Consider the following 13560-nt stretch of genomic DNA (forward strand, 5'->3'; position numbering starts at 1 on the left):
CCACCTGACAGATTGTGTTGTTCCACTACCTGACAGATTGTGTTGTTCCACTACCTGAGAGATTGTGTTGTTCCACTACCTGACAGATTGTGTTGTTCCACTACCTGACAGATTGTGTTGTTCCACTACCTGACAGATTGTGTTGTTCCACTACCTGACAGATTGTGTTGTTCCACTACCTGACAGATTGTGTTGTTCCACCTGACAGATTGTGTTGTTCCACTACCTGACAGATTGTGTTGTTCCACCTGACAGATTGTGTTGTTCCACTACCTGACAGATTGTGTTGTTCCACTACCTGACAGATTGTGTTGTTCCACCTGACAGATTGTGTTGTTCCACCTGACAGATTGTGTTGTTCCACCACCTGACAGATTGTGTTGTTCCACTTGACAGATTGTGTTGTTCCACCTGACAGATTGTGTTGTTCCACTACCTGACAGATTGTGTTGTTCCACTACCTGACAGATTGTGTTGTTCCACTACCTGAGAGATTGTGTTGTTCCACTATCTGACAGATTGTGTTGTTCCACTACCTGACAGATTGTGTTGTTCCACTACCTGACAGATTGTGTTGTTCCACTACCTGACAGATTGTGTTGTTCCACAACCTGACAGATTGTGTTGTTCCACTACCTGACAGATTGTGTTGTTCCACCTGACAGATTGTGTTGTTCCACCTGACAGATTGTGTTGTTCCACTACCTGACAGATTGTGTTGTTCCACTACCTGACAGATTGTGTTGTTCCACCTGACAGATTGTGTTGTTCCACTACCTGACAGATTGTGTTGTTCCACTACCTGACAGATTGTGTTGTTCCACCTGACAGATTGTGTTGTTCCACCTGACAGATTGTGTTGTTCCACCACCTGACAGATTGTGTTGTTCCACTTGACAGATTGTGTTGTTCCACCTGACAGATTGTGTTGTTCCACCTGACAGATTGTGTTGTTCCACCTGACAGATTGTGTTGTTCCACCTGACAGATTGTGTTGTTCCACTACCTGACAGATTGTGTTGTTCCACCTGACAGATTGTGTTGTTCCACCTGACAGATTGTGTTGTTCCACCACTTGACAGATTGTGTTGTTCCACCTGACAGATTGTGTTGTTCCACCACCTGACAGATTGTGTTGTTCCACTTGACAGATTGTGTTGTTCCACCTGACAGATTGTGTTGTTCCACTTGACAGATTGTGTTGTTCCACCTGACAGATTGTGTTGTTCCACTACCTGACAGATTGTGTTGTTCCACTACCTGACAGATTGTGTTGTTCCACCACCTGACAGATTGTGTTGTTCCACTTGACAGATTGTGTTGTTCCACTTGACAGATTGTGTTGTTCCACCTGACAGATTGTGTTGTTCCACTACCTGACAGATTGTGTTGTTCCACCACTTGACAGATTGTGTTGTTCCACTACCTGACAGATTGTGTTGTTCCACCACTTGACAGATTGTGTTGTTCCACTACCTGACAGATTGTGTTGTTCCACTACCTGACAGATTGTGTTGTTCCACCTGACAGATTGTGTTGTTCCACTACCTGACAGATTGTGTTGTTCCACTACCTGACAGATTGTGTTGTGCCACCTGACAGATTGTGTTGTTCCACCTGACAGATTGTGTTGTTCCACCACCTGACAGATTGTGTTGTTCCACTTGACAGATTGTGTTGTTCCACCTGACAGATTGTGTTGTTCCACCACCTGACAGATTGTGTTGTTCCACCACCTGACAGATTGTGTTGTTCCACCTGACAGATTGTGTTGTTCCACCTGACAGATTGTGTTGTTCTACTACCTGACAGATTGTGTTGTTCCACTACCTGACAGATTGTGTTGTTCCACCTGACAGATTGTGTTGTTCCACTACCTGACAGATTGTGTTGTTCCACTACCTGACAGATTGTGTTGTTCCACTACCTGACAGATTGTGTTGTTCCACCTGACAGATTGTGTTGTTACACTACCTGACAGATTGTGTTGTTCCACCTGACAGATTGTGTTGTTCCACTACCTGACAGATTGTGTTGTTCCACCACCTGACAGATTGTGTTGTTCCACTACCTGACAGATTGTGTTGTTCCACTACCTGACAGATTGTGTTGTTCCACTACCTGACAGATTGTGTTGTTCCACTACCTGACAGATTGTGTTGTTCCACTACCTGACCGATTGTGTTGTTCCACTACCTGACAGATTGTGTTGTTCCACTACCTGACAGATTGTGTTGTTCCACTACCTGACAGATTGTGTTGTTCCACTACCTGACAGATTGTGTTGTTCCACTACCTGACAGATTGTGTTGTTCCACTACCTGACAGATTGTGTTGTTCCACCACCTGACAGATTGTGTTGTTCCACTACCTGACAGATTGTGTTGTTCCACTACCTGACAGATTGTGTTGTTCCACTACCTGACAGATTGTGTTGTTCCACTACCTGACAGATTGTGTTGTTCCACTACCTGACAGATTGTGTTGTTCCACTACCTGACAGATTGTGTTGTTCCACCACCTGACAGATTGTGTTGTTCCACTACCTGACAGATTGTGTTGTTCCACCTGACAGATTGTGTTGTTCCACCTGACAGATTGTGTTGTTCCACTACCTGACAGATTGTGTTGTTCCACTACCTGACAGATTGTGTTGTTCCACCTGACAGATTGTGTTGTTCCACTACCTGACAGATTGTGTTGTTCCACCTGACAGATTGTGTTGTTCCACCACCTGACAGATTGTGTTGTTCCACCTGACAGATTGTGTTGTTCCACCACCTGACAGATTGTGTTGTTCCACCTGACAGATTGTGTTGTTCCACTACCTGACAGATTGTGTTGTTCCACTACCTGACAGATTGTGTTGTTCCACCTGACAGATTGTGTTGTTCCACCTGACAGATTGTGTTGTTCCACTACCTGACAGATTGTGTTGTTCCACTACCTGACAGATTGTGTTGTTCCACCACCTGACAGATTGTGTTGTTCCACTTGACAGATTGTGTTGTTCCACTTGACAGATTGTGTTGTTCCACCTGACAGATTGTGTTGTTCCACTACCTGACAGATTGTGTTGTTCCACCTGACAGATTGTGTTGTTCCACTACCTGACAGATTGTGTTGTTCCACTACCTGACAGATTGTGTTGTTCCACCTGACAGATTGTGTTGTTCCACCTGACAGATTGTGTTGTTCCACCACCTGACAGATTGTGTTGTTCCACTTGACAGATTGTGTTGTTCCACCTGACAGATTGTGTTGTTCCACTACCTGACAGATTGTGTTGTTCCACCTGACAGATTGTGTTGTTCCACTACCTGACAGATTGTGTTGTTCCACCACTTGACAGATTGTGTTGTTCCACTACCTGACAGATTGTGTTGTTCCACTACCTGACAGATTGTGTTGTTCCACCTGACAGATTGTGTTGTTCCACTACCTGACAGATTGTGTTGTTCCACTACCTGACAGATTGTGTTGTTCCACTACCTGACAGATTGTGTTGTTCCACCTGACAGATTGTGTTGTTCCACTACCTGACAGATTGTGTTGTTCCACCACCTGACAGATTGTGTTGTTCCACTTGACAGATTGTGTTGTTCCACTTGACAGATTGTGTTGTTCCACCTGACAGATTGTGTTGTTCCACTACCTGACAGATTGTGTTGTTCCACCTAACAGATTGTGTTGTTCCACTACCTGACAGATTGTGTTGTTCCACCTGACAGATTGTGTTGTTCCACTACCTGACAGATTGTGTTGTTCCACTACCTGACAGATTGTGTTGTTCCACTACCTGACAGATTGTGTTGTTCCACCACCTGACAGATTGTGTTGTTCCACTACCTGACAGATTGTGTTGTTCCACTACCTGACAGATTGTGTTGTTCCACTACCTGACAGATTGTGTTGTTCCACTACCTGACAGATTGTGTTGTTCCACCACCTGACAGATTGTGTTGTTCCACTACCTGACAGATTGTGTTGTTCCACTACCTGACAGATTGTGTTGTTCCACTACCTGACAGATTGTGTTGTTCCACTACCTGACAGATTGTGTTGTTCCACTACCTGACAGATTGTGTTGTTCCACTACCTGACAGATTGTGTTGTTCCACCACCTGACAGATTGTGTTGTTCCACTACCTGACAGATTGTGTTGTTCCACCTGACAGATTGTGTTGTTCCACCTGACAGATTGTGTTGTTCCACTACCTGACAGATTGTGTTGTTCCACTACCTGACAGATTGTGTTGTTCCACCTGACAGATTGTGTTGTTCCACTACCTGACAGATTGTGTTGTTCCACCTGACAGATTGTGTTGTTCCACCACCTGACAGATTGTGTTGTTCCACTACCTGACAGATTGTGTTGTTCCACCACCTGACAGATTGTGTTGTTCCACCTGACAGATTGTGTTGTTCCACCTGACAGATTGTGTTGTTCCACTACCTGACAGATTGTGTTGTTCCACTACCTGACAGATTGTGTTGTTCCACCACCTGACAGATTGTGTTGTTCCACTTGACAGATTGTGTTGTTCCACTTGACAGATTGTGTTGTTCCACCTGACAGATTGTGTTGTTCCACTACCTGACAGATTGTGTTGTTCCACTACCTGACAGATTGTGTTGTTCCACCTGACAGATTGTGTTGTTCCACCTGACAGATTGTGTTGTTCCACCACCTGACAGATTGTGTTGTTCCACTTGACAGATTGTGTTGTTCCACCTGACAGATTGTGTTGTTCCACTACCTGACAGATTGTGTTGTTCCACCTGACAGATTGTGTTGTTCCACTACCTGACAGATTGTGTTGTTCCACCACTTGACAGATTGTGTTGTTCCACTACCTGACAGATTGTGTTGTTCCACTACCTGACAGATTGTGTTGTTCCACCTGACAGATTGTGTTGTTCCACTACCTGACAGATTGTGTTGTTCCACTACCTGACAGATTGTGTTGTTCCACCTGACAGATTGTGTTGTTCCACTACCTGACAGATTGTGTTGTTCCACCACCTGACAGATTGTGTTGTTCCACTTGACAGATTGTGTTGTTCCACTTGACAGATTGTGTTGTTCCACCTGACAGATTGTGTTGTTCCACTACCTGACAGATTGTGTTGTTCCACTACCTGACAGATTGTGTTGTTCCACTACCTGACAGATTGTGTTGTTCCACCTGACAGATTGTGTTGTTCCACTACCTGACAGATTGTGTTGTTCCACCTGACAGATTGTGTTGTTCCACTACCTGACAGATTGTGTTGTTCCACTACCTGACAGATTGTGTTGTTCCACCTGACAGATTGTGTTGTTCCACCTGACAGATTGTGTTGTTCCACTACCTGACAGATTGTGTTGTTCCACTACCTGACAGATTGTGTTGTTCCACTACCTGACAGATTGTGTTGTTCCACTACCTGACAGATTGTGTTGTTCCACCTGACAGATTGTGTTGTTCCACCTGACAGATTGTGTTGTTCCACCACCTGACAGATTGTGTTGTTCCACTTGACAGATTGTGTTGTTCCACCTGACAGATTGTGTTGTTCCACCTGACAGATTGTGTTGTTCCACTACCTGACAGATTGTGTTGTTCCACCTGACAGATTGTGTTGTTCCACTACCTGACAGATTGTGTTGTTCCACCACTTGACAGATTGTGTTGTTCCACTACCTGACAGATTGTGTTGTTCCACTACCTGACAGATTGTGTTGTTCCACCTGACAGATTGTGTTGTTCCACTACCTGACAGATTGTGTTGTTCCACCACCTGACAGATTGTGTTGTTCCACTTGACAGATTGTGTTGTTCCACCTGACAGATTGTGTTGTTCCACTACCTGACAGATTGTGTTGTTCCACCTGACAGATTGTGTTGTTCCACTACCTGACAGATTGTGTTGTTCCACCACTTGACAGATTGTGTTGTTCCACTACCTGACAGATTGTGTTGTTCCACTACCTGACAGATTGTGTTGTTCCACCTGACAGATTGTGTTGTTCCACTACCTGACAGATTGTGTTGTTCCACTACCTGACAGATTGTGTTGTTCCACCTGACAGATTGTGTTGTTCCACTACCTGACAGATTGTGTTGTTCCACCACCTGACAGATTGTGTTGTTCCACTTGACAGATTGTGTTGTTCCACTTGACAGATTGTGTTGTTCCACCTGACAGATTGTGTTGTTCCACTACCTGACAGATTGTGTTGTTCCACTACCTGACAGATTGTGTTGTTCCACTACCTGACAGATTGTGTTGTTCCACTACCTGACAGATTGTGTTGTTCCACTACCTGACAGATTGTGTTGTTCCACCTGACAGATTGTGTTGTTCCACTACCTGACAGATTGTGTTGTTCCACTACCTGACAGATTGTGTTGTTCCACCTGACAGATTGTGTTGTTCCACCTGACAGATTGTGTTGTTCCACTACCTGACAGATTGTGTTGTTCCACTACCTGACAGATTGTGTTGTTCCACTACCTGACAGATTGTGTTGTTCCACTACCTGACAGATTGTGTTGTTCCACCTGACAGATTGTGTTGTTCCACCTGACAGATTGTGTTGTTCCACCACCTGACAGATTGTGTTGTTCCACTTGACAGATTGTGTTGTTCCACCTGACAGATTGTGTTGTTCCACCTGACAGATTGTGTTGTTCCACTACCTGACAGATTGTGTTGTTCCACCTGACAGATTGTGTTGTTCCACTACCTGACAGATTGTGTTGTTCCACCACTTGACAGATTGTGTTGTTCCACTACCTGACAGATTGTGTTGTTCCACTACCTGACAGATTGTGTTGTTCCACCTGACAGATTGTGTTGTTCCACTACCTGACAGATTGTGTTGTTCCACTACCTGACAGATTGTGTTGTTCCACTACCTGACAGATTGTGTTGTTCCACTACCTGACAGATTGTGTTGTTCCACTACCTGACAGATTGTGTTGTTCCACCACCTGACAGATTGTGTTGTTCCACTTGACAGATTGTGTTGTTCCACTTGACAGATTGTGTTGTTCCACCTGACAGATTGTGTTGTTCCACTACCTGACAGATTGTGTTGTTCCACCTGACAGATTGTGTTGTTCCACTACCTGACAGATTGTGTTGTTCCACTACCTGACAGATTGTGTTGTTCCACCTGACAGATTGTGTTGTTCCACCTGACAGATTGTGTTGTTCCACCACCTGACAGATTGTGTTGTTCCACTTGACAGATTGTGTTGTTCCACCTGACAGATTGTGTTGTTCCACCTGACAGATTGTGTTGTTCCACTACCTGACAGATTGTGTTGTTCCACCTGACAGATTGTGTTGTTCCACCTGACAGATTGTGTTGTTCCACCACTTGACAGATTGTGTTGTTCCACTACCTGACAGATTGTGTTGTTCCACTACCTGACAGATTGTGTTGTTCCACTACCTGACAGATTGTGTTGTTCCACCTGACAGATTGTGTTGTTCCACTACCTGACAGATTGTGTTGTTCCACCTGACAGATTGTGTTGTTCCACCTGACAGATTGTGTTGTTCCACCACCTGACAGATTGTGTTGTTCCACTACCTGACAGATTGTGTTGTTCCACCTGACAGATTGTGTTGTTCCACTACCTGACAGATTGTGTTGTTCCACCTGACAGATTGTGTTGTTCCACCTGACAGATTGTGTTGTTCCACTACCTGACAGATTGTGTTGTTCCACTACCAGACAGATTGTGTTGTTCCACCACCTGACAGATTGTGTTGTTCCACTTGACAGATTGTGTTGTTCCACTTGACAGATTGTGTTGTTCCACCTGACAGATTGTGTTGTTCCACTACCTGACAGATTGTGTTGTTCCACCTGACAGATTGTGTTGTTCCACTACCTGACAGATTGTGTTGTTCCACTACCTGACAGATTGTGTTGTTCCACCTGACAGATTGTGTTGTTCCACCTGACAGATTGTGTTGTTCCACCACCTGACAGATTGTGTTGTTCCACTTGACAGATTGTGTTGTTCCACCTGACAGATTGTGTTGTTCCACTACCTGACAGATTGTGTTGTTCCACCTGACAGATTGTGTTGTTCCACTACCTGACAGATTGTGTTGTTCCACCACTTGACAGATTGTGTTGTTCCACTACCTGACAGATTGTGTTGTTCCACTACCTGACAGATTGTGTTGTTCCACCTGACAGATTGTGTTGTTCCACTACCTGACAGATTGTGTTGTTCCACTACCTGACAGATTGTGTTGTTCCACTACCTGACAGATTGTGTTGTTCCACCTGACAGATTGTGTTGTTCCACTACCTGACAGATTGTGTTGTTCCACCACCTGACAGATTGTGTTGTTCCACTTGACAGATTGTGTTGTTCCACTTGACAGATTGTGTTGTTCCACCTGACAGATTGTGTTGTTCCACTACCTGACAGATTGTGTTGTTCCACCTGACAGATTGTGTTGTTCCACTACCTGACAGATTGTGTTGTTCCACCTGACAAATTGTGTTGTTCCACTACCTGACAGATTGTGTTGTTCCACCTGACAGATTGTGTTGTTCCACTACCTGACAGATTGTGTTGTTCCACCTGACAGATTGTGTTGTTCCACCTGACAGATTGTGTTGTTCCACCTGACAGATTGTGTTGTTCCACTACCTGACAGATTGTGTTGTTCCACTACCTGACAGATTGTGTTGTTCCACTACCTGACAGATTGTGTTGTTCCACTACCTGACAGATTTTGTTGTTCCACTACCTGACAGATTGTGTTGTTCCACCTGACAGATTGTGTTGTTCCACCACCTGACAGATTGTGTTGTTCCACTTGACAGATTGTGTTGTTCCACCTGACAGATTGTGTTGTTCCACCTGACAGATTGTGTTGTTCCACTACCTGACAGATTGTGTTGTTCCACCTGACAGATTGTGTTGTTCCACTACCTGACAGATTGTGTTGTTCCACCACTTGACAGATTGTGTTGTTCCACTACCTGACAGATTGTGTTGTTCCACTACCTGACAGATTGTGTTGTTCCACCTGACAGATTGTGTTGTTCCACTACCTGACAGATTGTGTTGTTCCACTACCTGACAGATTGTGTTGTTCCACTACCTGACAGATTGTGTTGTTCCACCTGACAGATTGTGTTGTTCCACTACCTGACAGATTGTGTTGTTCCACCACCTGACAGATTGTGTTGTTCCACTTGACAGATTGTGTTGTTCCACTTGACAGATTGTGTTGTTCCACCTGACAGATTGTGTTGTTCCACTACCTGACAGATTGTGTTGTTCCACCTGACAGATTGTGTTGTTCCACTACCTGACATATTGTGTTGTTCCACTACCTGACAGATTGTGTTGTTCCACCTGACAGATTGTGTTGTTCCACCTGACAGGTTGTGTTGTTCCACCACCTGACAGATTGTGTTGTTCCACTTGACAGATTGTGTTGTTCCACCTGACAGATTGTGTTGTTCCACCTGACAGATTGTGTTGTTCCACTACCTGACAGATTGTGTTGTTCCACCTGACAGATTGTGTTGTTCCACCTGACAGATTGTGTTGTTCCACCACTTGACAGATTGTGTTGTTCCACTACCTGACAGATTGTGTTGTTCCACTACCTGACAGATTGTGTTGTTCCACTACCTGACAGATTGTGTTGTTCCACCTGACAGATTGTGTTGTTCCACTACCTGACAGATTGTGTTGTTCCACCTGACAGATTGTGTTGTTCCACCTGACAGATTGTGTTGTTCCACCACCTGACAGATTGTGTTGTTCCACCTGACAGATTGTGTTGTTCCACCTGACAGATTGTGTTGTTCCACCACCTGACAGATTGTGTTGTTCCACTACCTGACAGATTGTGTTGTTCCACCACCTGACAGATTGTGTTGTTCCACCTGACAGATTGTGTTGTTCCACTACCTGACAGATTGTGTTGTTCCACCACCTGACAGATTGTGTTGTTCCTGTGTATCTAGTCTGATGTGTGTCTCTTTGTGTCTCTGTGTGTCTCTGTGTGTCTCTGTGTGTCTCTGTGTGTCTCTGTGTGTGTCTGTGTGTCTCTGTGTCTCTGTGTCTCTGTGTGTGTGTGTCTGTGTGTCTCTGTGTGTGTCTGTGTGTCTCTGTGTGTGTCTCTGTGTCTCTGTGTGTATCTAATCTGATCTGTGTGTCTCTGTGTGTGTCTGTGTGTCTCTGTGTGTGTCTGTGTGTTTCTGTGTGTGTGTATTCATGTCTCTTCTCTCTGTCTCTCTGTGTGTTTCAGAGCCGTTCAGTGCGACGGTGTGGATCATGATGTTTGTGATGCTGTTGCTGGTAACAGCGATGGCTGTGTTCATGTTTGAATACATCAGCCCTCTGGGCTTTAACAGGAACCTGGCACAGGGTAGAGGTAGGTACACACACACACACACACACACATACACACACACACACACACACACACACACACACACACACACACACACACACACACACACACACACACACACACACACACACACACACACACACACACACACACACACACACACACACACACACATGGTTAAGTCTGAACTTACCTCCTCCTCTCCTTCCTTCCTTCCTTCCTTCCTTCCTTCCTTCCTTCCTTCCTTCCTTCCTTCCTTCCTTCCTTCCTTCCTTCCTTCCTTCCTTCCTTCCTTCCTTCCTTCCTTCCTTCCCTCCCTCCCTCCTCCCTCCCTCCCTCCCTCCCTCCCTCCCTCCCCCCCTCCCTCCAGACCCCCACGGCCCATCGTTCACTATGGGTAAGGCAGTGTGGCTGCTGTGGGGTCTCGTGTTCAACAACTCAGTTCCGGTCCAGAACCCTAAAGGTACCACCAGTAAGTTCATAGTGTCGGTCTGGGCCTTCTTCGCTGTCATCTTCCTGGCTTCCTACACAGCCAATCTGGCTGCCTTCATGATCCAGGAAGAGTTTGTAGACCAGGTCACGGGACTGTCTGACAACAAGGTAATGTTTTACGGTTTAAACTCTCAGCATGTGATCATGTTATGGTTTGATAGTTATAATAACATTGATTTGTTAAACGTAAAAAAAAAAAAAATGAAGCCTTTTTTTATGTATGATGTTGCAGTCCCATTGAGAATTTTGCTGGAGCGAATATTCACTTTTGGTGACCTTTAAGAACTCGTGTTAGCTCCCTAGAGCTGATGCCCTCCAACACAGGGGGCTTTAGCTCAGAGAGCTAACACTATCTTGAGCTACAACGATTCCCTGGGTTGAATATACGTTGTCTGTCAATATACACGCCCGGAGTTTAGAGATAGAGATAGAGGCAGGGCCCTAGAAATAGGTTTTTTAGTAGATTGTGTGTCACCTAGATGTTTACATTTACATTCCAGTCTATGTCTGCATGTTCTATGCTGCTTTCACGTCCTCACGGAACGATCGGAAATGTACAATTTCCGAGTCGGAACTACAAGCGGGAAACTGGAGTTACAATCTTGTACCCCTCCGGATTCCCCGTCGGAATGTTTCTGAGAGTCCGAGAATTCCGCAGAGCGCGTGAAGCTAGCATAGAGGCTAGCATAGAGGCTAGCATAGAGGCTAGCATAGAGGCTAGCAATAGAGGCTAGCATAGAGTCTAGCATAGAGGCTAGCATAGAGGCTAGCATAGAGGCTAGGTAATCACAGCATAGTCACCTACTGTATGTCAGCTTCAGCTCTATTGTCCCATAGACTTAAATAGACAGCTCTAGTGTTTCAAAGACTTGTTTTAGCATGGGCCCCTCTATCTACCTCTATGGACCTACTGTCCCATAAACGTAGATAGACAGCTCTAGTGCCACAAAGCCTGTTTTTAGCATGGGTCCTCTATCTACCTCTATGGACCTACTGTCCCATAAACGTAGATAGGCAGCTCTAGTGCCACAAAGCCTGTTTTAGCCTGGGCCTTCTATCTACCTCTATGGACGTACTGTCCCATAGACTTGGATAGTTAGCTCTAGTGCCCCAAAAGCCTGATTTAGCCTGGGCCTTCTATCTACCTCTATGGACGTACTGTCCCATAGACTTGGATAGACAGCTCTAGTGCCCCCAAAGCCTGTTTTAGCCTGGGCCTTCTATCTACCTCTATGGACCTGTTGTCCTCATCCTGTCTCCATTAACATCTAATGTCTTGTTTCTGTTTGTGTCCTTAAATCATCTACAGGTACGTATTAATCACGATTTATCAGGCTATTACAGAGGCCTGGAGTTGTTTCCTGGTCGAGAGGGGGGGACGGGGGGGGGGGGGGGGGGGGGAACTCCCAGGACGTAATAATAATGATTGTTTACGACCGATGAACACTACCGGCGTAATCGCCATTGTAACCGTAGTAACCATGGGCACGCTGTTTAAGCTCTCGAGGCCGTTCTGGACCGTGCTGACCAATAGAACTGCTCGGCCCAGGATGCACCTACACTCCACCTGTGATGTAGAGCTGGACTGCAGGATGGAAACACAGCTGATCCATGGTGCTTAGATCAGAGAGAGAGAGAGGGAGAGAGAGAGAGAGGGAGAGAGAGAGAGAGAGAGAGAGAGAGGGAGAGAGAGAGAGAGAGAGAGGGAGAGAGAGAGAGAGAGAGAGAGAGGGAGGTTTAGAGAAGTGGGGGCAGAGAGCAGGGACAAACACACACAGTGTCATTACTACCCTGTACCCCTGCACACTGACTCTGTACCGGTACCCCCTGTATATAGCCTTCACATTGACTCTGTACCGGTACCCCCTGTATATAGCGTCCACACTGACTCTGTACTGGTACCCCCTGTATATAGCCTCCACACTGACTCTGTACTGGTACCCCCTGTATATAGCCTCCACATTGACTCTGTACTGGTACCCCCTGTATATAGCCTGCACACTGACTCTGTACCGGTACCCCCTGTATATAGCCTTCACATTGACTCTGTACCGGTACCCCCTGTATATAGCGTCCACACTGACTCTGTACTGGTACCCCCTTTATATAGCCTACACACTGACTCTGTACTGGTACCCCCTGTATATAGCCTCCACATTGACTCTGTACTGGTACCCCCTGTATATAGCCTTCACATTGACTCTGTACCGGTACCCCCTGTATATAGGCTCCACATTGACTCGGTACCGGTAACTACTGTATATAGCCTCCACATTGACTCTGTACCGGTACCCCCTGTATATAGCCTCCACATTGACTCTGTACCGGTACACCCTGTATATAGCCTCCACATTGACTCTGTACCGGTACCCCCTGTATATAGCCTTCACATTGACTCTGTACCGGTACACCCTGTATATAGCCTCCACATTGACTCTGTACCGGTACCCCCTGTATATAGCCTTCACATTGACTCTGTACCGGTACACCCTGTATATAGCCTCCACATTGACTCTGTACCGTAACACCCTGTATATAGCCTCCACATTGACTCTGTACCATAATACCCTGTATATATCCTCCACATTGACTCTGTACCGTAATACCCTGTATATAGCCTCCACATTGACTCTGTACCAGTACCCCCTGTATAAAGCCTCCACATTGACTCTGTAC

General features: G+C 45.6%; 1 protein-coding gene across 1 annotated transcript in view; it reads left to right on the top strand.

The window, feature by feature from the left end:
* grin2aa (glutamate receptor, ionotropic, N-methyl D-aspartate 2A, a) overlaps positions 1 to 13560 on the top strand; it is a 304667-nt gene that overhangs the window by 259842 nt on the left and 31265 nt on the right. Inside the window, exons 5-6 of the mRNA XM_071391068.1 lie at positions 10288 to 10413; positions 10763 to 10992. Of these exons, the coding sequence (XP_071247169.1) occupies positions 10288 to 10413; positions 10763 to 10992 (356 nt within the window). The remainder of the gene's footprint in view (positions 1 to 10287; positions 10414 to 10762; positions 10993 to 13560) is intronic.

The sequence above is a fragment of the Salvelinus alpinus genome, chromosome 1 (assembly GCF_045679555.1).
Source record: "Salvelinus alpinus chromosome 1, SLU_Salpinus.1, whole genome shotgun sequence".
Taxonomy (NCBI): domain Eukaryota; kingdom Metazoa; phylum Chordata; class Actinopteri; order Salmoniformes; family Salmonidae; genus Salvelinus; species Salvelinus alpinus.